Source organism: Electrophorus electricus, chromosome 22, assembly GCF_013358815.1.
Source record: "Electrophorus electricus isolate fEleEle1 chromosome 22, fEleEle1.pri, whole genome shotgun sequence".
Lineage (NCBI taxonomy): Eukaryota > Metazoa > Chordata > Actinopteri > Gymnotiformes > Gymnotidae > Electrophorus > Electrophorus electricus.
Window position 1 is genome coordinate 4,437,254 of NC_049556.1, and position 22,679 is coordinate 4,459,932.

Genomic DNA, 22,679 nt, shown 5'->3' on the forward strand with positions numbered 1-22,679 from the left:
TTAAAAATGAATGAGGTTTATATAAAGCAAAACAAACGGTTCCCTGTATTGTCTAAATAACCGAAGATATAAAATATACACAGGCGTTCAGACGGGATATCACATCGTAAAATTAGTCTATATTCAGAATATGTTCATATTTAAAATTCTTGCACAAAAATAGACATCTAAGAGGTTGACGGGGAAAAACCCCGTTATACCGCCATCTAGTGCTCACGTTTCGTTAAGGCGGGAAAAGGGCAGACGCTTAGATACTGGTAACCGGTTTGGGAATAAACACGTTACGGCAGTTACATAACTACATGGAATTTACCTTTTCATTAATTTGGAATGCCAAGTTTATTAATACATTTCAAAACAACAACGAAAACGACGTTTGTTCCAAAGTCTAATGTGGAACGCTAAGGTGCTGAGGTTTGCTTTTCGGACGAACCATTTAGGTGTTGCACACAAAGCGGAAATGTTGGCAGCATGGATCTTGCATGGTGTAGAAATGGTACGATAAATTCTCGGGGCTTTATTAGTATCTAAAGCGTTTTTATCTAATTATTTTAGTAGCTGACACATTCTTTTACATCGTCACATTTCTCCACAAGGCCGTTTACATATTCTCTCTTATCATCGCTTTCGTAGGAAAAATAACTTAAAAGTTCACTTAGATGAATGTTAGTCAACTTGCTAGCTAGCTATGTAGGTAGAAACTTCACCGCTAAACCATATTTGGTTTTCTATCTTGCGCTAAAAAATTTTTTTGTCACAGTCTAAAATGTCCAAAGCGAAGCCAAAAGAGCAGGTGACGGCTGTAGATTGCGAAACAAAAAAACAAACTAAAGACATTGACGGGAAAGACAAGAAAAAAAAGAAACACTTTTTCAAGCGTGTGGAGAAGAAGCCTAAAGAGGCGAAGAACAGCGTACCTTTACCTCCTAAAGATGCCCTGGAGTTTTCTGCAAACTGGAAGAGGCTTCTTGGAGTAAGTTATGGTGTGCCGGAAAGTTCGTGGTGTCTGTAGGCATGCAGTCCGTGTAGCAGTTCGTGCGTTTTGTCGTTCGCTGTAGGCTACGTGTACAAAACTGTCCAGTGGTATGGAAAAGGGGAAGATGAACGCTGAACGTTAGCGAAATCACAGCAGCAGTAAACACGATGTACGTCCGTCGTTGTACATTATGTCGGAATTAGAAGAATGTCTGTAGAATAAGAATAATTTATGTCCAATGACCCACCAGGGCTAGGGAGTCTTCTCTACAAAGAGTTGGTGTGGTTGCACGTTTTTGCTCCAGTCAAGCAGGAGCACATCACAGCTGATTAGTTTCATCTCAATTTCCCCCCAAAGTTTGGCTAAATCCACAGCACAAAAAAAAAAAAAACCCACACAGGGCAATGGACAGCCGTTGCAGTGTCAGATAGACGTGCTGCGTTGTACGCATTAAGGCAAGTTTTTCCACATTGCAGATTCTCAGCTCAGAGGAAGCGGTCAAGACGCAGCAGAACGGTGAGAAGGAGGTGAATTCCAAAGCGAAGAAGCCTCCCTCAGCAGTGAGTAAAGACCCGCGTTCAGCGCAAAGGCCAGACAAAGGCCTGCGTCAAGCGGAGCGCGGGCCGAAAGGCGCCGCTAAGATACCCTCACCTGACACAAAAAGGGAGAGGCTAGCAGAGTCTAGGGACCAGCAGAACGGGGACGGTCCCTCGCAGCGCCACAAGCACAAAGCTGAGAAAAGGAAAGCAATGGACGCATACGTGCAACCGGGGAAATGGACGAACAAAAATAAGAGAGTTGAAGAGGAAAAGAAGCCAACAGAGTGCGTATCTGAGCTCGTTTGCTGTTGTCGGTGGAGACTAAAGCCCGTCAGAGGGGCCGTTTTTGTTTCTTTGCCTGCCATGTCAACATGGTTTCACGCTTCAAAGCATTATGGTGAACTGATGTGTAGAGAGATGCACTGCTGTTTTCTGGCCGCCTGTTTTGCATTACAGTTGCATCATGTGCTCTTGGTGTTGGAACAGGCCAGTCTGGTTAGACCATCTTTGTAGGGTTGTGACGTCCTGACCGTGCCATTTTCTGCCTAGGCCGGATATTTGGTTTGACGACGTCGACCCCGACGACATCGAGGCCACGGTAGGGGCGGAGGCTGCAGACGTCGTGAGGAAGAGGAGCAGCGTGGCAAGTATCGAGAGGGTGCTCATCAAGGAGCACGCCTTCGAAGGGTATGGCCTGAAAACACTCCTGCTAGATTTGGTGCACAGAACAACTACTGTTGTCTGGCCTGTGGGATACTTACTACTGTTGCAGTGTCGGCAGGAATGGCCTCCTTTTAAACGGCCTTGATCAGATGTTGCCAACCCTCCTTCTGGAGATCCTTCAGGTTTCACCTCCCACCCACCTGTTAGTCAAGGAATTCTGACGCCAGGAACTGGATAAATCGGATATGATTGCTTAGAGCTGCAGCTGTGGTGGGAGATCTCCAGAAGAAGGGTTCTTTGGGACTAGATCAGACCTTGAGTTCCTGTAAAGAGAACCTGACTCATCTTACCGTAGCCGTTTCTAGTCCAGTGTTGAGAAATATCAAGATGAGACTCATGTCCTGGTTTTAATACCAAGAGAATGAATACTTGGTGCCAACAGCTGTGAGACCACCTCTGACCTCAAGTGCACCTTCGTTCTCACCTGTGTGTCTCCTCCTTTCCGGTCATCGTGGCGACGGGCAGACTGACGCGCGCCATCGCCGTCGACTGCGAAATGGTGGGGGTGGGACCGGATGGCGAGGAGAGCATGCTGGCGCGGGTCTCCATCGTCAATCAGTTCGGGAAGTGCCTCTACGACAAGTACGTGCGGCCAATGGAGCCAGTCACCGACTACCGGACCGCCGTCAGTGGCATTCGGCCCGCTGACATCGAAAACGGTGAGCGAGAGTGGAGCGATGGCTCGTCCCCGCCGACACCGCAGTCCTAGGAGCGCTCATGTTCAAGTTTACAGTATTTAGCGGACGTCTTGTCCAGTGCCATTACAGTTGTGCTATGTGCTGGTACTTTTAGGCCAGAGTCCAAGGGTACAATTAAGCTAGAACAATGGAGAGTAGACGCAAGGTCATATAACAAAGCAGATATGATACTTTATTTCTCTCTCCCCTTTTTGCAGTCCTTAGTCTTCCATTAAGACCAAGCACACCTCTTACATCTCACTAAACACATCGAACACATTGTGTTTTTATTCCTTGAAAAGTGATATATAATGACGATATGTTGTATTTATGTATAATTATGCAATATAAAGGTTTATTTCACTGGTGGTGTTGCTATTGAGCTACCGTGTGTTTCTCAGGGGAGGACTTCAAGACAGTACAGCAGGAAGTGGCTCAGATTCTGGAGGGACGAATATTAGTGGGACACGCCATACATAATGACTTAAAGGTACAGTGTACCACGGTGACTTAAAGGCACGGTGTGTCAGTCTATGCAAGCTGGAGTTATTCTAAAACTCTGCACCTCCATTCACGTTTGTGTAGATTTTGTTGTTGGACCACCCAAAGAAGATGATCAGAGACACACAGAAATACAAGCCATTTAAGAAGATCGCAAAGGTAGTAAGAGTTTCACCAATGGAGAAAGCTGACATTGTTGTCTCTGTACACCACGGCGTGTTTTGCATGGTGCTCTCTCTGTTTGTTTATCTCTCTCTCTCTCTCTCTCTCTCTCTCCACCCACCCCCTCATCCGGGTCTCAGAGCGGACGTCCTGCGCTGAGGGTTTTGTGTAGGGAGGTCCTGAACGTGAAAGTGCAACAGGGTGAACACTCTTCCGTACGTATTTCTATAACTGTGGGAACACAATTCTCTCACACACACACACACACACACACACACACACATATACACTCACAATCATTTCTCCCTCAGAAACCACTTTCAGCTCACATCACTCCGAGCACCTGTGAAATGTTGAAATCCATTAGAAGAGCGCTGTGTGTATCTGGAGCAGGTGTACAGGGTGTGTGCGTGCGTGTGTGTGTGTGTGTTCGTGTTCCAGGTCCAGGATGCCCAGGCCACCATGCGCTTGTACACGCTGGTAAAAAAGCAGTGGGAGGCGGAGCTTAAAGCCAGCATGGGCCAGAGAAAAGACCCAAAGAGCCCTCGCAAACCAAGGGCCAAAACGGACCCGGGAAAGGCTCAGACACAAACCAGAGAGACCCATGACCAGTGAGACCAGGGACAGAGCTGCAGCTGACCTCAGGACCGCTGGAACACGAACTGCACAAATTCCCCACAGTCCTGTGGTTGAGCAGTAAACAGACTGAGAGGCGGAGCAGTAAACTGATTGAGAAGCGCAGTAAACTGAGAAGCACAGCACAGCACTGTTCTGGGAGCAGAACTGGTGTCGACACGCAAATCCATTCCGGCACCTTCTGGTTTTTTTCCAATCAGATAATTGCAATTCTGAAAGTTCCAGTGTTGTGCCAAGCAGGGGTTCCTTTCACTGGTCTGATGTGGTGTCTTTGCTCTCGTGTGGGATTTGACTTTTGTGCGTCACTCCTATCTGCTGATCCTCAGATCATTATTTCATATGCAACTGTGTGCGCATGTGCTGTGCATGTTGCGGGATTTGGCGTCGGTGCAGCCCATGGTGGGATTGTGTAGATTTGCACGTGGTTGTTTGGTAGCTTTCTTCTATATGAGTCTACCATGTTTCTCCTTTCATACCAAGGGAGTTCTAATTATGCTTCTTGTGACATATTTAGCACAACATTTGTACATGTTGAACATCTGAATCCCGGACTGCCTTCTAAGAATTCTGTCTTCATTAGACACAATGTGTTTGTTATATTAAAACCAATATTTGACATTTTACATTGGACTACCTCCTTTGGTTGAGATACAGATATTTTATATACAGACATTTTATGGTATTAAGTCCTGCATTAAGCCATTCACCTTAAATATATCTGGAGTGAAGATACAGCAGTTCAGTGGGATTGAAAGGAATACGTGACGCATGCACTGCCAATGTCCAGTGTGTGTGTGTGTGTGTGTGTGTGTGTGTGTGTGTGTGTGTGTGTGTGTGTGTTTTTCTACACTTTGGCTTTTGAAACCGTACAGTCTGAGCTGTGAGCTGGTCTGGCATTTCGACATTAACACTAATGCCCATAGCAGTGGGGTGTGTTCACAAAGATTGAACTGGTCGTGTGGTGCGTTGAGAACAGGCCAGTAAGTGCTACACTACAAGGCAGAGGGATTTATTTCGTAGTGCCTGAAGGAAGAGAATGAAACATACAGATAAGATTCGCATCACACAACCCATACTCCATGTTCTACCAACCTCGACACCCCTGACTACCAGAACACACACAGCAAAGGTTTTTTTTTAGTCAGGCCGGTATCGCTTTTGTACTATAACCCCCGGGGAAAAAAGCTAGCTTCATTACTCTGGTGAATAGAAGCTAGCAGGAGCACACAAGCAAACCTTTTTACTTAAAAAAATAACGCTTTTAAATGTTAACTCTGTACAGAAAACCAAGAAAAGCGCTGTATACACTTACTGAATTCTGTAAACGCGCACCAAAAAAACCTGATTTTGATCAGTAGTCAACAAACACGATGTTGATTATGCTGCAATAGGAATGCAGGAATGAGCCTCATGCTTGGCTTAATGTATACGTATCCGGTATGAGAGCATTAGCTTAGCAGTGACCAAGACCCATTAAGCATTTGCGCCAATTAATTAGGACGCAGCGCCGGCCTGAAAGCCTGGTAAGGTTACTGGCAACCGTCGGCTCCACCGACAGCAAACGCCTCGGGGCGGAGAAGGCTCGACTTGTGAGTTTATTGGCTGGTTGCCAAGTAAAAATCCGATTATTGCCCGACTGTTGTAAACGCCGGAGTTCTCCCATTATCTGAATACACAAGTGCATGTAAACGCGTTTATCGGATTAGAAACCGCACGTAAACGCTTTCATTGTAACCTACACGCAACACCGGAGCGGTAACGGTCGCAGGAAGCAGTTAGTGTAATGGGGCCTAATTTATAAATAGCAGAAAATAGTTAGTATAGACTATAGTTTTACTTAACAGCACACACACCTCGACACAGATCTTAATTTTTCACTACTTATCAATATTTGAAGGAAAAAAAACCAAACCTCGTCAGAACAGAATCATTCGACCATGCAGGAAAAACACATTCGTCATTAGTTGTTGTTAACTTTTTTAAATAAAGCCTTCCCACAGGGGTAGGCTACCGTAAAGCTTAGTCTTGCGGGAAGTCTGCGCTTCTTGTGTGGAAAATCGCGCCTATGTGATGTTGGTATCGTACAGTCCGGTTTACATGTTTGCTTGTGTTATTTTATTTTTAGGTTTTAGTGTTTTCTAAAGGCTGTTATGATTGTTTCTCACTATAGCTAAAGACCAAAACGCAAATATCACACCATCATAGGACAGAGGTAAGAGTCATTCTTGGTTCAGAAAAAGAGCCCTTAACGAATTTAAGATGGCTTAAGGAAAAGGCCAAAGTTCCAAACATGCCAACAAACACATCTGAACCGAGGATGAAGTCAGCAAGAGTCTGTTTACTACCTGCCATCCCTCACGGGCCAGCCAACACACTTCAGCGCATGCGGACTAGCATCCAGCTACACTTGGGCTTGGGCTCCAGAACACACAGAACCCAGGCGTTCCAAAAGGTTAGTGTTCTAGAATACGCGATTGTTCTAGAAGCAAGCCGATCTACTAGAACAGTAGGGACAGCGTCCGAGAACAGCACAGATCTCGACAACGACAACAAAACCACACACATCCCAAACAGTCGGAAACTACAGTTCAAGAATCAGTGAGAACCGTTGCGTTAGATGTTCAGTCTTAGGTACACTGATATGCACCGTCAGACATCTGAAAGAGCAACAGTGCACTTTAGAGTCAGAACAGCAGCAATCTTACATTCTTCTCTGATCAATGCATAATCAGATCAATGCGTCACAGCAAAAGAAAGCGTAAGAGTTGAGAAGAATAACGGCTGTTTAGTGACAGCCACGTGTGCACAGTCAAAGACACAATATTCCCAGTTACTTGCACTGAGCAATCTTGCTGTAACCATGGATACAAAAGATGGGATGGAAGATGGTGGTTACTCCGGTAACGCGTGGCACTCTCGTGCAGAGCTGTGCGCGCGTGAAGCCACTTGTCCTTTTAGTGCCTGATTCGCATACTGCAGATAACTAAGGGGGAAAAAGTTCAATTGCACTACACAAGACTGAGAAGCAGCAGATCAAACCAGAGGAACCTTCTAGTATGCAAAAAAAAAAAAAAAAAACCAAACCAAACACTCACACAAACAAACAAATTGTGCAGCTCAAGAAATACTCAAAAACACAGACCGCAACCCTGATGTGTGAAGTAAAAAAAATAAATAACAAATCGAATAAATACAAGTCGCAAAATCATGTAATATGAGCTCCAGACAGAAGTGGTGGAGGTTCAGGGAAAGACGGGGAGGCAGAGAGGCGAGTGGGAGGTAGCAGAATGATGGAGAGCCGCGACAGGGTCACGGGACGGGGTCGTCTGTCGGAGCGGCGGCGGCTTTGTCTTCGTCCGTCTGTTTCTGGTGCTGCAGTCGGGCATACGTGACTGCATCGCCCCTGGGGAAAGAGATGCAGAGGGACAGGGGGACAGAAAGAGAAAGTTAATTACTGGTTGATTACTGGTTAATTACTGGTTAATTAATTAACCGACGTTCATTTAAAGTGAAATGGGAGACCAAGTCAGAAAATAGCATGTGATCATAAAGTGCACGTCATCAGCCAAAAACTGAGCGTGAACTGTAAAATATCTGAGGGGGGGAAGTTTGTGTGCGATTCCCGCTCACTTCTTTCCGAGGGAGGAGAGTCCATAGAGCACCCCAGTGGCAAAGGTGATGGCGTTCCCAAACAGAGTGGTGAGGGTCATGCTTATAAAGATAGGGAACAGGGCCATCCTGAGAGAGAGAGGAGTTAGTTTACAGTCTATGTAAGAATTGTATTCATTAATTGCTGCTTTGTTTGCCTTTCTATATTAAACTGTAGGCGAGGTCCCAGCACTAGATCTATAAAGTCTAAGGGCCAAGGGCCATCTGAATGTGACAATGTCTGAGTCAGCCACTCACACCCTACACCCTGATTGTTTTCTACAAATAAAATTCTGAAAAAATAAATAAATAAAAATTTGAATAAAATATTGAAATTGGAAATTTGAACTAAAACTTAATGGACAAAAAGGTTTTCTGCACAAGCCTGCTTTTCGGTCATAATTCCATCACTCGTTTCTTCCTTCCATGTTTCATCCCTCCATCTCTTCCTTACACACACACACACACACACACACACACACACACACACACACACACACACACACACACACAAACACTTACCCGCAATAAAGCATGGCTTTGTGCAGGGGACGTAGTTTATCTGCTCGACTCGCCAGCACATTCGCAAACTCGACAAATTGGCAGCAGAAAGGGACCTCAATGAGGAATAACACGCACGCCGCCATCCTGGACACACACACACACACACACACACACACACACACAATTCATCAGCATGCAATGAAAGCATAATAATGCATGCTTTTAACCTGGAGAACACCAACCACACACACACACACACACACATTTCCTAACTCAGCAAACATCACAAACACCCACTTGCACACAAACAGAATAAAGGTTGTGTGTACTCACACCATCCAGACCCCTGCAACGATATTTAAGGGGTGAACAGTCACACAATTCCAGATCCCCATCATAGCAGAAGCTAGAGAGAGAGAAAAAACGTTACTTAAGAGACTTAAGAGAGCAGAGCAACTGTGTAACGTTTCTGTTGCTGGTACTGCAGACAGCTGAGTTTTGGCGGCTAGTCTCACAGCATCAGTCTTGACCTCTTCTTGAAAAAGCTACAAATGACGTATAAACACGGCCGCATTAACCCTTCATTGGCCACAACACAGCTGAGCAAACCCTTCAGACAACAGCAGTATTCAGGCCCTGCTGTGGGAGTCAGACACTGTGACTGACTGACACCCCCCCCCCCCCCACACACACACACACACACGTGTCAGCTGGACAGTGTTTGATCACACACTACTGAGGTTTTTGCCAAACAACTGGGGAAGCTGTTGGTGTCACAGCTCACAGGCTGAAGTGAACAGAGAACAATTCATACAGTGATGCTGAATGCACGCACACACACACACACACACACACACACACACACACACACACACACAATCATTCATAAGATCATGTGTACAGGTCTTGTGGACACTGCCCTTCTGTTTCTCTGCTAAATAATAGAAAATACATTTTACTAACCCTCTGCCCACCAAACTGTGTGTGGGTCAGTATGTCAGTGTGTGTGTGGTAAGAAGAGAGAGAGAGGCAGGGACAGACACATTCTCAAGTTCAGCAGCGGTCAGCTGGAGCTGTTAGATATTGTGTGTGTGTGTGTGTGTGTGTGTGTGTGTGTTAGGGTGGCCAGATGTCTGGGTTATCAGCTCCCTGTCCTCTGTCGGGCAGTACGTCTGGATAGACATCTATTCATCATCCTTCTGGAATGAACTGGTAGTTGTTTTCCATTGCTAAGCATGATATCTTTTCACATGGTCCTTGTATTTTATCGTCTTACTTTTTTTTAATCACCTTCGTTTGTCACCTCCTTGCTTATTGTGTAGCTCTCGCTCTAAATGCTAGGCAGTTGGGATGTCCCAATACAAGTGTGAAAACGTCAAAAAACGAAAAATGACTTGTTCTCAGTGGTCAGCACGTCCTTTACTTTCAAACAGTAGGAAAGATGAATTTCATGCTTTCTGCACACAGTGCCAAACATAAATACTGCAAGAAGGTGCCAAGTTTAGTAAAATATTAATTTATATTACAAATTTCTAGAACTGGTCACTTCTGTGAGCTAGCCAGGTTATGATTTAATCTGTGTGCAGTACAGTGTCATATCCCTGTCCCCTGAGTTATTAAAGTGGTCAGTGTGTGTGTGTGTGTGTGTGTGCATACGCAGGCATGTCTTACAGCCTGCCCATCCTCTCGTCCTGTAGTGTCTCAGCAGAACTTTCAGCTGTGTGTGCAGTCTGTGCAAATGGTGCACAGCACAAACTCATGCGTGCGTTTTATTAGCCAAACGTCAAACAGAGCTATTTGGGCTGTGAGTAATGGACGAAGACACAGACAAAGATGAACAAGGAAGCAAGGACAAAACCCCTTAGAACGAGATTAAGAAAATGAGAAAAGGAGCGTAGCGCAGTTGCTGTGACAGCTGTGTTGCCGTGCAGTGTTACCAAAAGGAACGCAGGCTTGTGCACATAACGCCCCTCGTTACTACTGACTCTGGATCAGCTGCGTCCCTGGCCCAACGCGAGGGGTTTTCCTCTCTATGCAAGCTTACGGGCATTTTCACACTAGAGGCCATTTTCTTCGGCCCAGGACCGCTTGCTAAGCAAGCCCGGCACATTTGGTTGAGTGTGAAAGCTGTTTCTGAGTTCAGAAGTGGCCCAGAGAACTGATCTCTGGTCCTCCTGAAAATAGGTGGTCTGAAATTCACATTCCAGTGAACTCTAGTGAAGTCCCCTGCGTGTGTGGACGCCCTCTGCTCCTGAAGCCACGTGGGGGGTTGCGTGATGAGTCAAACCAATCATGTCACTTCCCTTTAAGTTTTGCAATGCCAGGGAAGGTATTGCAGTGTATTTCATGGAGGCTAGCCATATAATAGTGGCATGCAGGCCAACATGAGTGTTTTTTACACAGTGGACCGCACCGGATTTCACTCTGTAAAGAGCAAATGTGAACGCTGCATTTTAAGCTCAGTGAATAAGCGGACAGAGACTTGAACAGGTCCGTCTCACTCTCGTTTTTCAGAGAACATCTGGTGCAGTTTATTTGAAGTATGCACACAGTACGGACCAGAGGTAGTAAAATACAACAAACACAGGATGTGCTGTCACAAAGCTGTGACTCTAAACGCCATGTGATCAAACCGAGTAGACCTGTTCGACTTCTCCGTCGCTAAGGCAAGAGTAGCAAACACACCTGGTCCTGAAGGCAACAAACATACGCTCTGACTACTGGACCAAAGAGCCAGTTCACTGGCACAGGAGCTAGAACACCCATTCCACCTTCCTGAGAGACAGTCTCTGTCACACCACCCTCTCGGCAGCTCGTGGTGATGCATGCCAGTTAGTTTTGTTTGCTTGTTTGTCCGATTGGTGTTGGTGCCGCTGGCATCTCGTGAGAGTGAAGCAGCTACAGCCAGGCAGGCTGGTTGCTCTCCACGGGCTGTGTGACCCTAGAGACGGCTTGATGTCCAGAGCGTAATCCCCATCGGCTAAATTCTCCATAGACCGACATGTACTTATATACCCAAAAACTGTAGTAAATAAAAGCACGCAGGCTATTAAAACATTTAGTGCGTGTGAATGTTAACGTGCGAAATGCAATTTTAGATTTAATAGTGTTACACATTTGTATGAATCCCGTGGAGTGCGGCAGGTAAAAGAGTCTGGCTTGGCGGCTCTCTGCTCAGCTCCTCCCACGACTGGTATTAAAAATATCATCTGACAATTTAAATCAGTGTAGAGCAGTGCTCTGGCTCCGTTTGCATTATTGTAGCAAAAATATGCGCCATAAAAGACGTTACGATGTGATGTATACTGTCTTTTGGTTCGATGGTAAAAACGTCAGTGTGAACGCAAACTAAGCCTGGACTAAAAAGAAATAGCATAGAATGTTTTGATTGTCCGGACCGAGGAAACCGAGCTACAACCATAACTGCCACTGAGATCAGTCTGGTCACTGCCATCATTACAATATACTAATGAAGACTACTGAGGACGCTTGAGTGTGTCGCCAGGCCCAACACACCCGGTTCAATGTAGCACTACCCATCAAAACTGCTGTTGCTTGAGCCCGTTGTGTTGGAGGAGAGAAATGCCAAACTATATGGCACGGTTAGGCCATAAGTAAGAACGCATAGCCTATAACCATAACCAAAAGACACATTCTTACGAGGACATTAATAAAACTTAAAAAACAGTCGAATGACCGCCAAGCAGGGGTGTGTGTAAGGCTACGTTCACACTACAAATCACATTGTTCAATTCCGATTTTTTTTTTTTTTTTTGCTTAGATCGAATTTTGACGCTTCCCATTCATTATTGCAAGTGGCCTGTATCTGTAATGTGATGTTCACGCACAAAAGTGATTCTAATATTATTATTTTTAAAGATCCTCCTTGGGTGTTCACATGGCCCTGACAAAAGAAAATCAGATTTGTGACAAGGCAAAAAAATCGGGATTCGCTTCGGGTTGGTAATATGAACACTCGAGTTGGCTCGATTTGTGTTGCGTCTCTTGACAGCGTTACTTACACAAGCCACCCAGGACTGCGCCTAATTTGCAGATCCACCGGTACCACCATGACATGCCATCGTTGTCGGTGTCGGTTTTGGTTGGCGCTGACGCTTCCTCTGAGCTCATTTTACAGCTTTAAATTATTCAGACACACGATTTTGCTTACGGATCACCCACTCCACGAAGCCTGCGTCGACAGATCGAGTAGCTAACAGCAGCGTCCCTTTCTTGGATCAAGACAATTATTATGAAAACAGCCGTTATTTCTTCAAACTAGCAGAGGTAGCTATAGTACTACCAGACTGTCAAATTTTCAGTTTACACAAGCTAACCAGAAATAACTCATCTAGACAAATATCTTGCCGATATGAATCACCGATCGTAGAGCATTTGGTAAAAACGTGAGCAGACGAATCGCTTGTTAGCTCGTTTCCACTTTGACCAGCGCACCGACAGATCCAGCGGACTAGCTGAGCGACTATCCTAAGTAAACGCCAGCAAACTTCACCCGATCCCTTGGTGTTTCGTGGCTTCCAACGTCATCGATCACATGCCGTAATCTTGCTGAATCCAGGCCCGTCCAATATAAACATCAAATCTAAAATCCAGGTGCAACTCAGTGTCCCATTGTTTGGCTTCTTCTCCTGGAGGTTCCCTTGTCCCCGCTGCGCTGTGGGTGGAGCCAATACCTGCGTCACTTTGTGGAGTCGTCTGTTCAAGGGCTTCAAAGTCGACATCTTTTGTGCAAGTAGTATTTGCGTATAATTCCACACTCTAATGCAGTTGTTTTACAGTGGCTTGTATAATAAGTGTTATTATATTATATCTATATTGTTTGACGTACTATTTTATCCAGTTTTACCAATTTCTTTTCCTAGGCGTGGGCCGCTCATCTGTAGAAAATAAATACAAATTTAGGAGAAAAATGATTGTAATCATTTTCTGGACTACTTTGTGTGATGCATTAAATCCTCATGAACAGAAGAGACGTTTGTGTAATTTAGACTTTGTGTAGACCTTTTGTAGTCTCTGCAACCTAAACGTCTTACGTTTTGTAATATCTAGCCAACCAACAGTGATATTCTCAAACCTGCGTTTCTTGAACGCAGCTGTTGAAGTTTATGATGTGTCTTAGATTTACAGATAATCCGGGTGGTCGTGGCGGACAGCAGACGCAGTTGAAATCTACAGAACAGCGCACGTTTGAAAGGCAGTCCAATCTATCTTGCACTAAAACCTCAAAAGAACAAGAGTGTAAGGTGTAAGCTGCCATAATTATAACCGAGCAGGAGCTAAATCGGTCAGTTAGCTATAGACTTCCTCCGCCTGTTTTGTTGTTGTTTTTTTGCATATCCACGGGGTTAGTGGTGAGGACTTTTCCCGTCGGAGGCCGCCGGTGTGGCGCTGTGAATCTTCGCTCCAATCACTGCGTCTTTCCTCCTGCACAAGATTTACAGAAGAGGATGAGTTTTTTATTGTAAGTTCTCAAAAAGTCGCTGCTGATAAGTTGTTATATACATACTGTTAGCCGGTCTAGATATCTAGCGATGCGATGAGCAAAAACGAGCGCTTCAGATTCTGCTACTCGTTAGCCCTTCATCAAGACCAGCTTGCTAACCGTGTCTAGAAATCAAGGACCAGCTCTGTTGGACAACTCGGATCAAACTCATAATTAGTTACACCTTACACGAAACTGATAATTAGTCAGTAGAGGTTCCTGCGAAGTTTTCCCAGTCCAGTTGCCGAGACATTTTCTGTTTTTAGCGATGTCCTCGCCGGAATAGTAGTTAGTGGTTTGTATATAATGAGGTTGGAGAGCAGTTTTAGAGTAACAGTAACGTTACTCTAAATCACCGCTGGCTGGGCAAAAGAGCTGCTTCCTTAGACGACTTCAGCACATATTGAAACCTGATAATTATATTACGATCATTCCGTGATATATGAGCTAGCGGACATCTGCAGAAAGGTGCCTAGCTACTCTCTCAGCGTAAGATTTCGGATTTCAACAAGGCACGTTTTAGTCGAGGGGAACCTTGCCACCATGGTAATTGTTTTTATTTATTTTTCTTTTGCGTGATGTTTAACAGTTCCTGTGCGTCGAAAGGGGAACAGATACTCGAGGCCTTTAGTACTGGATAGGCCTGCTCCCGATTCAGGCACTTGCGTGAATTGTATGCAGCTGGATGGATTTGGTAATTCTCCATTGATTCCATGCACTGTTTTAGAAAACGAAGTCGCTGGTAACGCTTAAAAAAAAGTAGTGAAAACAGCTGCTCCGTTCACAGTCTCGATAGAGAGGGAGGAGGACTTGAACAGCCATAAATTCATCCAATGTGGTTTGAACTCGGTGCTACACGTGAAGTCGCACATATTGGACAAGCTTTTGCTGCGCCAGCGTTCTCTTATTTTCGAAGTTGGGACAGCATATTGTGCTTGGATCTGTCAGCATATTGATTCAGTTAACAGTGGGGTCTGTGACATTACCTCAGCAACAAGGAAGTCTGGTCCCCCCCCTCGATCTCTCTCTCTCTCTCACTCGCACTTGCACGCACAGACAGTCTCGTTTCCTAATCTCTCCATGACATCTATGTGTGTTCCCCAATGACTCTACCCCCTCCCCTCCCCTCCCCTCCCCAGCGGGAGCCGCTCATCTAAGACGTTCAAGCCGAAGAAGAACATTCCGGAAGGTTCTCACCAGTATGAGCTGTTGAAGCACGCTGAGGCGACCCTGGGAAGTGGAAACCTGCGCATGGCTGTGATGCTTCCCGATGGGGAGGACCTGAATGAGTGGGTCGCTGTCAACAGTAAGGCCTTAGTTTACCCATCACACCCACAGCTCCTTCCACAACACTCCGGTCAAACAGACGATGTGCATAAGACGGGGTGTACACACAACAGGGTGCTATAGGCTACCTAGTAGCAGATTCATTACGGTAACGGTACACCAGTTGCTTGAGTTTGTTGGGGATCATTTCAGTAGTGGAAGTGTCAGTGAGAGCTTTAAAAAGTGTTTAGAATGAATGAATGAATGAATGGTGCATTAATGTGAGTGCTGGTGGTGCAATCTGTTTTGAAACTTTGTGTGTGTGTGTGTGTGTGTGTGTGTGTGTATATAGAGTGCCAGACTGAATCTTAAAAAAGGCTCTTTGTCCTTTTCTCCATGACCTTATTTACACAGTGCTGCACACACACAAGGCCAGACCAAACCAGTGCCTCATTTCTGCACACAGTTTGGAGGAAGTGTGACTCTAAGCAATCCCACCCACACGTCAAACTGAATGAATTTGTCTTAAATCATTAGGAATGTAAAGTGTGTCAGTGGGGGTGGGGGGTTATATTGTTTACTCACTGACATTTGGAATAGATCACTCTCTCTCACATACACATTCATGCAGGATTGCTTTCTGGCCTTCACCATCTCTTTCTGCTAGTCTCTTTTTTTTCTGCTGTTTAAACTCAGTAGAAGGAAGACATGTTTTGCATGCTAGTGCATGGCAGCCATGTGACCCAAGCAGGACTGTAGGCTGAAGTGTTTGGTCATGTGACCTTTTGCATGTGTGCAGCGGTGGACTTCTTCAACCAGATCAACATGCTCTATGGGACCATTACAGACTTCTGCTCGGAAGACAGCTGTCCAGTCATGTCTGCAGGACCCAAGTAAGTAAGTGTGTGTGTGGGTGGATGGATGGATGCCTGTGATGGAGTGCGTTTGTTTGGGTGTGCTGCTAGGTACTATGACAGAGGGAGAGAAAGAAAGGGTGTGGGGGATATGGGAATGCGTGTGTGTGAGAGGGAGGGAGCGTGTGAGGGTTTATCTTGTATTGGGGGTCGAGATTCTTTCTTGCTACCCTATTGCTTCCCGAGTGGTTGTAATCGTTTTGTCCGCATCCTCTGACCTGTGCATGTCGTTTTGCCATCAACCGCATCGGTGTAGGTGTTTGCTTACACATCGGTGTCTCCCTAACAGATACGAGTACCACTGGGCTGACGGAACCAACATCAAAAAGCCGATCAAGTGCTCTGCTCCTAAATACATCGACTACTTGATGACCTGGGTGCAGGACCAGCTCGACGACGAAACTCTCTTCCCATCCAAAATAGGTGCGTCTCGAAAACCCAAACGCCCGACAGACGTTAATAAGTAGCTCCGAGTATGCAGGCAGATTGCTGGTGTTTTTAATGCACCTCTTGAAAAGAGACTTCTTAAAGCTAAACTTCAGTAGGTCGGTTGGAGTTATAAGGCGATTGTAAGCTGGTGACTGGTCTGTTGTAATAGTAGAGCACTGCAGAGCTGCAGCTCGAGCGGAACGTCCCTGTTCTGGTACTGTAGTTGCATTCCTGTTCATCCCCGTCACTCGTTTAATTTTTTTGGGCAGTTCATTTTAAAACGTTTTATAGCGTTTACTTGACTGTGATGATGCACTTTTGCCGGAGCGTTACAAAAAAGTAAAGTGAAGAAAAACCTCATTTAAAAAAGCTGAACGAACAAACAGAAAACAGAAAAATCACTCCAACATGGTCTGCCTATGCAGGATTGTATTAGGAAAAGGAGGATCTGACCAGACGTAATTGACCAGAACGGCTCTTTTATTTTATGGGGTGTGGTTCGGCCATTGAGGGATTTTTGGCAGTACTGCTCTGTGTGACCGCTCTGAACATTAGCACAGTGTCATCAGCACAGAGCAAGCACTTCAACATCATGGGAAGTTAAACCTGCCATCGTCCAGTGCTGTCCAAGATGATTTATGCAGAAGTTAAATAAGGTAGGACTTAAGATATGCCATTGTGGTATCTCATGGCACTGCTGGAAGAAACCTGTTCTGTATTTCCCGATTCTTACCACACGTTTGCTGTTTGAATGTACCAAATTTTAGAATATCAATATAATATTCCTACCCTTTCCATTTTGAAAAGGTTTAATAGTAAGTCCTTGTGCCAAATTGAATGAAATAAATTGGATTTGGTGTGAGATTTCTGCCAGTTAGAGAATATAAAGAATTCATATGGTCTGATGTGCAGTGTTTTTTTTAAAGCATTTGAAATTTGCTTAAGACCTTGTGCTTCATGAAGAAGGTCATTCTGGCCTTTATTATAATAGAAAATAATTTCACTAGATTATTACACACACAAATACCTCTAATTATTAGGTATATGAGCATTATTAGCCCTTGATTCCAGATCTCAGGAAGACTTTCCAAAATTAGATTAAAGAGTTTAACGAGAGCTTCTTTTGCTTTAGTGTTCCAAAATGTCTCGTTGGTGGTAATGCTGAAATACTTTCTTTAATTCTGGTCACTTTGATTTGATTGTGTATTTTTCATGTAAGTAACGAGTCTCTAGGTAGTCTGTATTCCTTAAGTGTTTTTTTTTTTAATTCTTCTAGTTAATTCTTCTGTAGTCTTGCAAAGGTTTTCAAAGCAAGTTTTCCCCATTTTGCTTTTGTGTGCGTCCCCTCTTTCCCTCCCTCCAGGTGTTCCCTTTCCTAAGAACTTCATGTCGGTGGCCAAGACCATCCTGAAGCGGCTGTTCCGGGTCTACGCCCACATCTACCACCAGCACTTCGACTCCGTCATGCAGCTGCAGGAGGAGGCGCACCTCAACACCTCCTTCAAGCACTTCATCTTCTTCGTCCAGGTGAGTCCGCTTCTGCGTAACCGCGGTAATGCTAACGATGCTGCCCCAGTTGGTGACGTGGATAACGCCATGTTGACAACCAAGTTCTTCCGAGTCTGTAGGTTTGTGTTTAATGGTGTTTTCGGTGTCGTCTGAAGTCGTTATCAAGCCGAAAGATTTTAGGTTTGACTTATTGCAAACAGGTGAAAGTGATAGTATTGTATGATTTTTGTTGTATGATGTGACCGTAGTTCTGGTCCAGGTGAATGTTTTCATTCTATCGTAGGACATATTAGTTCTGGCATAAGTGTAAATGGCTCATTTTAAGCCACTTTTGCATAGTTCATTTCCCAAAAGCACATTTTGGTCTTGTTTTTGGTGTCCTTTTTTTTGCAGGAGTTTAACTTGATTGACCGTAAGGAGCTCGCACCCCTCCAGGAGCTGATTGAGAAACTGACAACCAAAGACAGATAGATTGAGGAACGAAGACGGAAGGAAGAGAGAGAGACCACTCTCTTTCTTTATCACAGTCCTGCACCCCATTATGCTCTGTCTGGTCTCTCTCCTGCTCTGCACAAATGACCTTCCCTGATATGTTCATTATAGCACAGACTAAACTACTGTTCACTGTTCGACAGGAGATGCCATTTTCTAACAGAAACCACACTAGCACAACATTAATGCCTAAGCTTAAAGGGGAGTTGGATAGCTATGCTAACTTGTCAACATATTTTTCTGCTCTTAACTAGACGGTATTTTAAAACTAGGAATTGTTTAAAGTTTTTCCGCTTGATTTTATTATTTTGTTTCTCAAGCCTTTAAATTTAGTTTTTTTTGTTGTGCATTTTGAATGGATTGCCACCTTGTGGTTGCTTAATGTATTACACCAATGTCTACTAGTATGGCATTGAGCCAATGAAGTGACACGCTCGCTATGAGGGTGTCGGGGTTTTCACTACGTGATGCTGACTGCTAAAGGATACTCTATAGATAAATATATAAAGTCTGTTTTCCTATGCAATTATTGTGCCATTTTGCTTACCTCTTAATGCTGAGTAATTATTAATGGTCTATATTTTAGTCTCTCGCGCTTTGTGACATCTTATACCTTAGTTTTCCAGTATATTTGGCTACAGTATGCGGTCGGTAACTTAACACTTGTCATCGCATTAGCGACCTGAACTTCAGTTGTATTGTGTTCACTAGATAAGTATTGCTAAGTGTAGGTAGATCAACTGAACTAACTCAGGATATTCTGGGCCACAGCACATGTGACTTCAGTAGCCCCGCTGACTTCCTCAATGACTGACTGACTGATGTACTGATGGCGCCTATCGATTTTTTCATTGATATGCTTACCTGCCAAGTCAGGCCCTCTCTTGTCAGATTCTGAAATTGTAATTCCTAATGAGGAGTGGTTTGACCTCGACGGTTGCACATGTATGCTTTGGTCTGTTTTTCTCTCTTAAGTGTGTAGTTTTTTTTTTAGTTTTTTTTTTTTTTTAGTTTTTTTCCCACGCTTACTGACCATTCTGGGTTTTACAGCTGATCTAGAACCATGGCACTCTTAACATTATTGCTTCCTGCCTTTAAAGTCCGTTTACTTTGGCGTTTTAATTTCAGCTCCTTCAACTTCTTGAACAGTTCAACCTGAACGCGTATCTTCTCCCCTCCCCCCCCCCCCCCCCCCCCCCAAAAAAAAACCACTGCAGCGATTGTGCCAACTGTGCATTGTTACAAATATTTATATGAATAGCAATGTTGCCACTGAGAGAGCTATATTTTCCCTGGGCTGTATAATATTTAGGGCGTTTCTATGTATTGGAATACATCCGTGGTAGCTGGAATGAGACTTTTACAAGAAAAGAAACATTAAAACTGATGTATGTTTTACAGTAATAAAATCTGTATATCAGAAAGCAAAAGTAATGTTTTTGTTTGAATTAAAAGCTGAGTAATTTGATAAGCGTTTGTTATTTTTTATTAGTAGAAATTCCGTGTAAACGTGGTCGTTCCGTTGGCACATGGGACCGCCCACAACATCGCCAGTGCACCAATGAAAGCACTGGTGCTGCTCACTGATTGGTCGCCGTTATATCAGCGTATTGTTCCGCTTTTCTGTCCCAGCGCGCCAAAGTTCAAGCGCGTTCCGGTACTTCCGCGGTTTTCCGCTGCTACCGCCACTGACGGTCGAAACGTTGCGTTGCCACGTTAAGTGACTTAAAACATGTCTCGGACTTCCAAAAGAGCGTTTCCCAGCCATCTAAACGAAAGCCTGGAGAAAAGAATAAAGCGCATTTCTATTGAGGGAAATATCGGTGAGTGCTTCAAGTTATGCGGCAGGACGTGTACGTGATGTTTAAGGCTGGATGGACGATACATTTAGTATCGAATAAAGGGAAATATTCGGCGCGATAATTGCTAATTTGTAGATTTTGCAGACAAACCGGGCAATAACAGTAGCTAAGCTATATTGCTGTGGAATTAATTTATTAAATGAGTCAAACACATTAAAGCGTAAGCAAAACGAGTTAAAATACATTCTTGCACTTAGGACTTTGCGACGGTAAGCTTTTTAAGAACATCTCAACGTTTGTGCATTTGTTATTTTTCACCTTTACCGTTGTTTTAAATGCGTATGATTATCTGTATTTTAGCGGCGGGCAAATCGACTTTTGTGCGCGTTCTGGAAGAACACGACAAAGAGTGGGACGTGGTGCCCGAGCCTATCGCGCGGTGGTGCAACGTGCAAACCGAGCACGGCGACTTCGAGGTACCCCTTTACCCTCCGCTATTTTCCCCCGCCAATGCACACGACTTGCTGTCCGACGTGAGTTTGAAATGAGAGATACGCGGGGTAAATCCTATTTAGTTATGCGATGGCGGTGCGCGTAGATGTCGTTTTGATGACGGTTCCGTAACGAGCGCGCAGGAAGCAGCTGTGGCTTCGTCAGTTGGCATGGCAACACGAGACTCCTGCTTCACCCGCATATGTGATGTGTGACCAGCTGAACAGATAAAGCTTTAACACGACATTTCTACGTATTTTGCCGACCGTTTTTGCACAGTACAACGGAGTGCTCTTTCTAAATAATGAGTCTGAATGACGAAGTCGAAACCGCATTAGTTATTAATTCGACCCTAGTTAAGTCTCTCGTATGAAACGCGTCAGCAGTGGACGAAGAAAGAGAGAAAATATGAGCATGGGAATGAATTACCACATGCGTTGTATTTGAAGCTCGTCTGCCTTTGGTTAAACCCATGTCTGTGTGTCAGGAGCTGACCCCGTCTCAGAAGAGCGGGGGTAACGTGCTGAAGATGATGTATGAGAAGCCAGAGAGATGGGCATACACACTCCAGAGCTACGCCTGCATGAGCCGCGTGCGGGCTCAGATCAACTCAGCCAGGGGCAAGCTGCAACAGGCAGAGAACCCCGTGCAGTTCTTTGAGCGATCTGTCTACAGCGACAGGTGGGGTGGGGATGATGGAGTGTGTGTGTGTGTGTGTGTGGGGGGGGGGTGTGGGGTGTGTGTGTGGGGGGGGCTCATGGCTTCGTGTGATAGGGAAGACAGCTGGTTCCTGACAGTGGTTGTGTGTCTAACGCCATGATTCTCTCTGTCAACAAGTATATCTTTATTGTAAACGTGTGTGTGTGTGTGTGTCTGTGCATGCATTTATTTATATATATCTTTGTGGGAACCACATGCCTTCATAGTGAAGGGAAAACACCAAATTTGACATTTCGTTTGCCTTTTTAGTGCGGCTTTTATTTAAGAAATTTGAAAAGCCTGAAGTTACTTGTTTGGTTACTACGTTGGGAGGGTTAGAGACAGGTATAGGCCTGGTATTGTTTGTCACAATAATTAACAAGTCAATGGAAGTACCCACAAACACTGTAATACAATAGTGTGTGTGTGTGTGTGTGTGTGTGTAATATCTTCACATTCTCTCTGTCTTGCAGGTATATTTTTACCGCTAACCTGTATGAGAACGAGTGTGTGAATGAGACAGAGTGGGCTATATACCAGGACTGGCACAGCTGGCTACATAAGCAGTTTGGTCATCACATCGAACTGGACGGCATCATCTACTTGCGCGCAGCACCGGAGGTACACACGCATGACTGCACACACACGTCTACACATGAGTGCACACATATGCGTGACTGCACACACGTCTACACATGAGTGCACACATACGCGTGTGTGTATACACAGTATTGTATTACAGTACCTAGACTGACTCAGTTCATTTCAAACAGTATAACTCATAAGAGTACCCCTAACTAATCAGGGTTAATATGGAACATATGTGAACACATGAGACCTGTATTGTATCTATAAGTGCTGAAAGTAAAAATTGTAAAAAAAAAAAAAATAAAATAAAAAATAAATAAAGAAAATAAATAATTATTTTTATTTAGATTTAATAAAGTGCTTAAGAATATGCAAATAGCACTAAAGAAAGCCAACGTCATGTTCATGAAGGACATACGGCCATACGCACCTGAAGGGCTTATAAAGGAACTGCGCAAGTGACGCGGTGAATGAGCCTGTGCCACCTGTGTGGGGCTAAAAACCAAAACGCACTGCACAACAGGAACCGAATGGCCAAGACCACCGTCACAGTATCGATTTTAAAAAAAAATTGTATTAATTGTTGAGACTTTTCTTTAGTGAATTGTGATTAGAAGTA

At 44.5% G+C, this 22,679-nt stretch overlaps 4 protein-coding genes across 7 annotated transcripts in view; 3 read left to right on the forward strand and 1 right to left on the reverse strand.

The window, feature by feature from the left end:
* Positions 1-411: 411 nt before the first annotated feature.
* rexo4 (REX4 homolog, 3'-5' exonuclease) lies at positions 412-7,292 on the forward strand. Of its 2 annotated transcripts, none has more exons than XM_027032672.2 (8): positions 412-973; positions 1,453-1,799; positions 2,065-2,202; positions 2,704-2,897; positions 3,317-3,405; positions 3,501-3,575; positions 3,719-3,793; positions 4,020-7,292. In XM_027032672.2, exons 1-8 carry the CDS (start codon positions 767-769, stop codon positions 4,191-4,193), a joined length of 1,299 nt encoding a protein of 432 aa, XP_026888473.2. In that variant the 5' UTR covers positions 412-766; the 3' UTR covers positions 4,194-7,292. The 2 variants fall into 2 exon arrangements, with proteins under 2 accessions (XP_026888473.2, XP_026888474.2); XM_027032673.2 differs by having other exon boundaries at positions 437-496.
* cacfd1 (calcium channel flower domain containing 1) lies at positions 5,208-13,055 on the reverse strand. The gene is made up of 5 exons (XM_027032677.2): positions 12,389-13,055; positions 8,700-8,772; positions 8,385-8,510; positions 7,845-7,952; positions 5,208-7,617 (listed from the first exon to the last, which is right to left on the reverse strand). The coding sequence occupies exons 1-5, from the start codon at positions 12,495-12,497 to the stop codon at positions 7,524-7,526; spliced, it is 510 nt and encodes a 169-aa protein (XP_026888478.1). The 5' UTR covers positions 12,498-13,055; the 3' UTR covers positions 5,208-7,523.
* A 451-nt stretch (positions 13,056-13,506) lies between these two features.
* Positions 13,507-19,950, forward strand: mob1bb (MOB kinase activator 1Bb). Of its 2 annotated transcripts, none has more exons than XM_027032674.2 (6): positions 13,507-13,848; positions 15,009-15,175; positions 15,935-16,028; positions 16,339-16,472; positions 17,842-18,005; positions 18,381-19,950. In XM_027032674.2, the coding sequence occupies exons 1-6, from the start codon at positions 13,835-13,837 to the stop codon at positions 18,456-18,458; spliced, it is 651 nt and encodes a 216-aa protein (XP_026888475.1). In that variant the 5' UTR covers positions 13,507-13,834; the 3' UTR covers positions 18,459-19,950. The 2 variants fall into 2 exon arrangements, with proteins under 2 accessions (XP_026888475.1, XP_026888476.1); XM_027032675.2 differs by lacking the exon at positions 13,507-13,848 and adding an exon at positions 14,316-14,415.
* Positions 19,951-19,958: 8 nt separating this feature from the next.
* The window catches only part of dck (deoxycytidine kinase), a 4,072-nt gene continuing 1,351 nt past the window's right edge, over positions 19,959-22,679 (forward strand). For both annotated transcript variants that reach the window (XM_035521158.1, XM_035521159.1), the window contains exons 1-4: positions 19,959-20,302; positions 20,642-20,757; positions 21,261-21,454; positions 21,946-22,093. In XM_035521158.1, the coding sequence (XP_035377051.1) occupies positions 20,212-20,302; positions 20,642-20,757; positions 21,261-21,454; positions 21,946-22,093 (549 nt within the window). In that variant the 5' untranslated portion in view covers positions 19,959-20,211. The remainder of the gene's footprint in view (positions 20,303-20,641; positions 20,758-21,260; positions 21,455-21,945; positions 22,094-22,679) is intronic.

Excerpts from the sequence above, each read along its gene's own strand:
- mob1bb (XM_027032674.2), top strand. Across the intron at positions 15,176-15,934 it reads TGAGTGGGTCGCTGTCAACA|CGGTGGACTTCTTCAACCAG; the intron begins GTAAGGCCTTAG and ends GCATGTGTGCAG. Across the intron at positions 16,473-17,841 it reads TCTCTTCCCATCCAAAATAG|GTGTTCCCTTTCCTAAGAAC; the intron begins GTGCGTCTCGAA and ends CCCTCCCTCCAG.
- cacfd1 (XM_027032677.2), bottom strand. The coding sequence starts at position 12,497 with ATGAGCTCAGAGGAAGCGTCAGCGCCAACCAAAACCGACACCGACAAC. Across the intron at positions 8,511-8,699 it reads GTTGCAGGGGTCTGGATGGT|GATGGCGGCGTGCGTGTTAT; the intron begins GTGAGTACACAC and ends GTGTGTGTCCAG. Across the intron at positions 7,618-7,844 it reads CTCTCCTCCCTCGGAAAGAA|GGGCGATGCAGTCACGTATG; the intron begins GTGAGCGGGAAT and ends CTCTTTCCCCAG.
- rexo4 (XM_027032672.2), top strand. The coding sequence starts at position 767 with ATGTCCAAAGCGAAGCCAAAAGAGCAGGTGACGGCTGTAGATTGCGAA. Across the intron at positions 974-1,452 it reads ACTGGAAGAGGCTTCTTGGA|ATTCTCAGCTCAGAGGAAGC; the intron begins GTAAGTTATGGT and ends TCCACATTGCAG. Across the intron at positions 3,406-3,500 it reads CCATACATAATGACTTAAAG|ATTTTGTTGTTGGACCACCC; the intron begins GTACAGTGTACC and ends ACGTTTGTGTAG.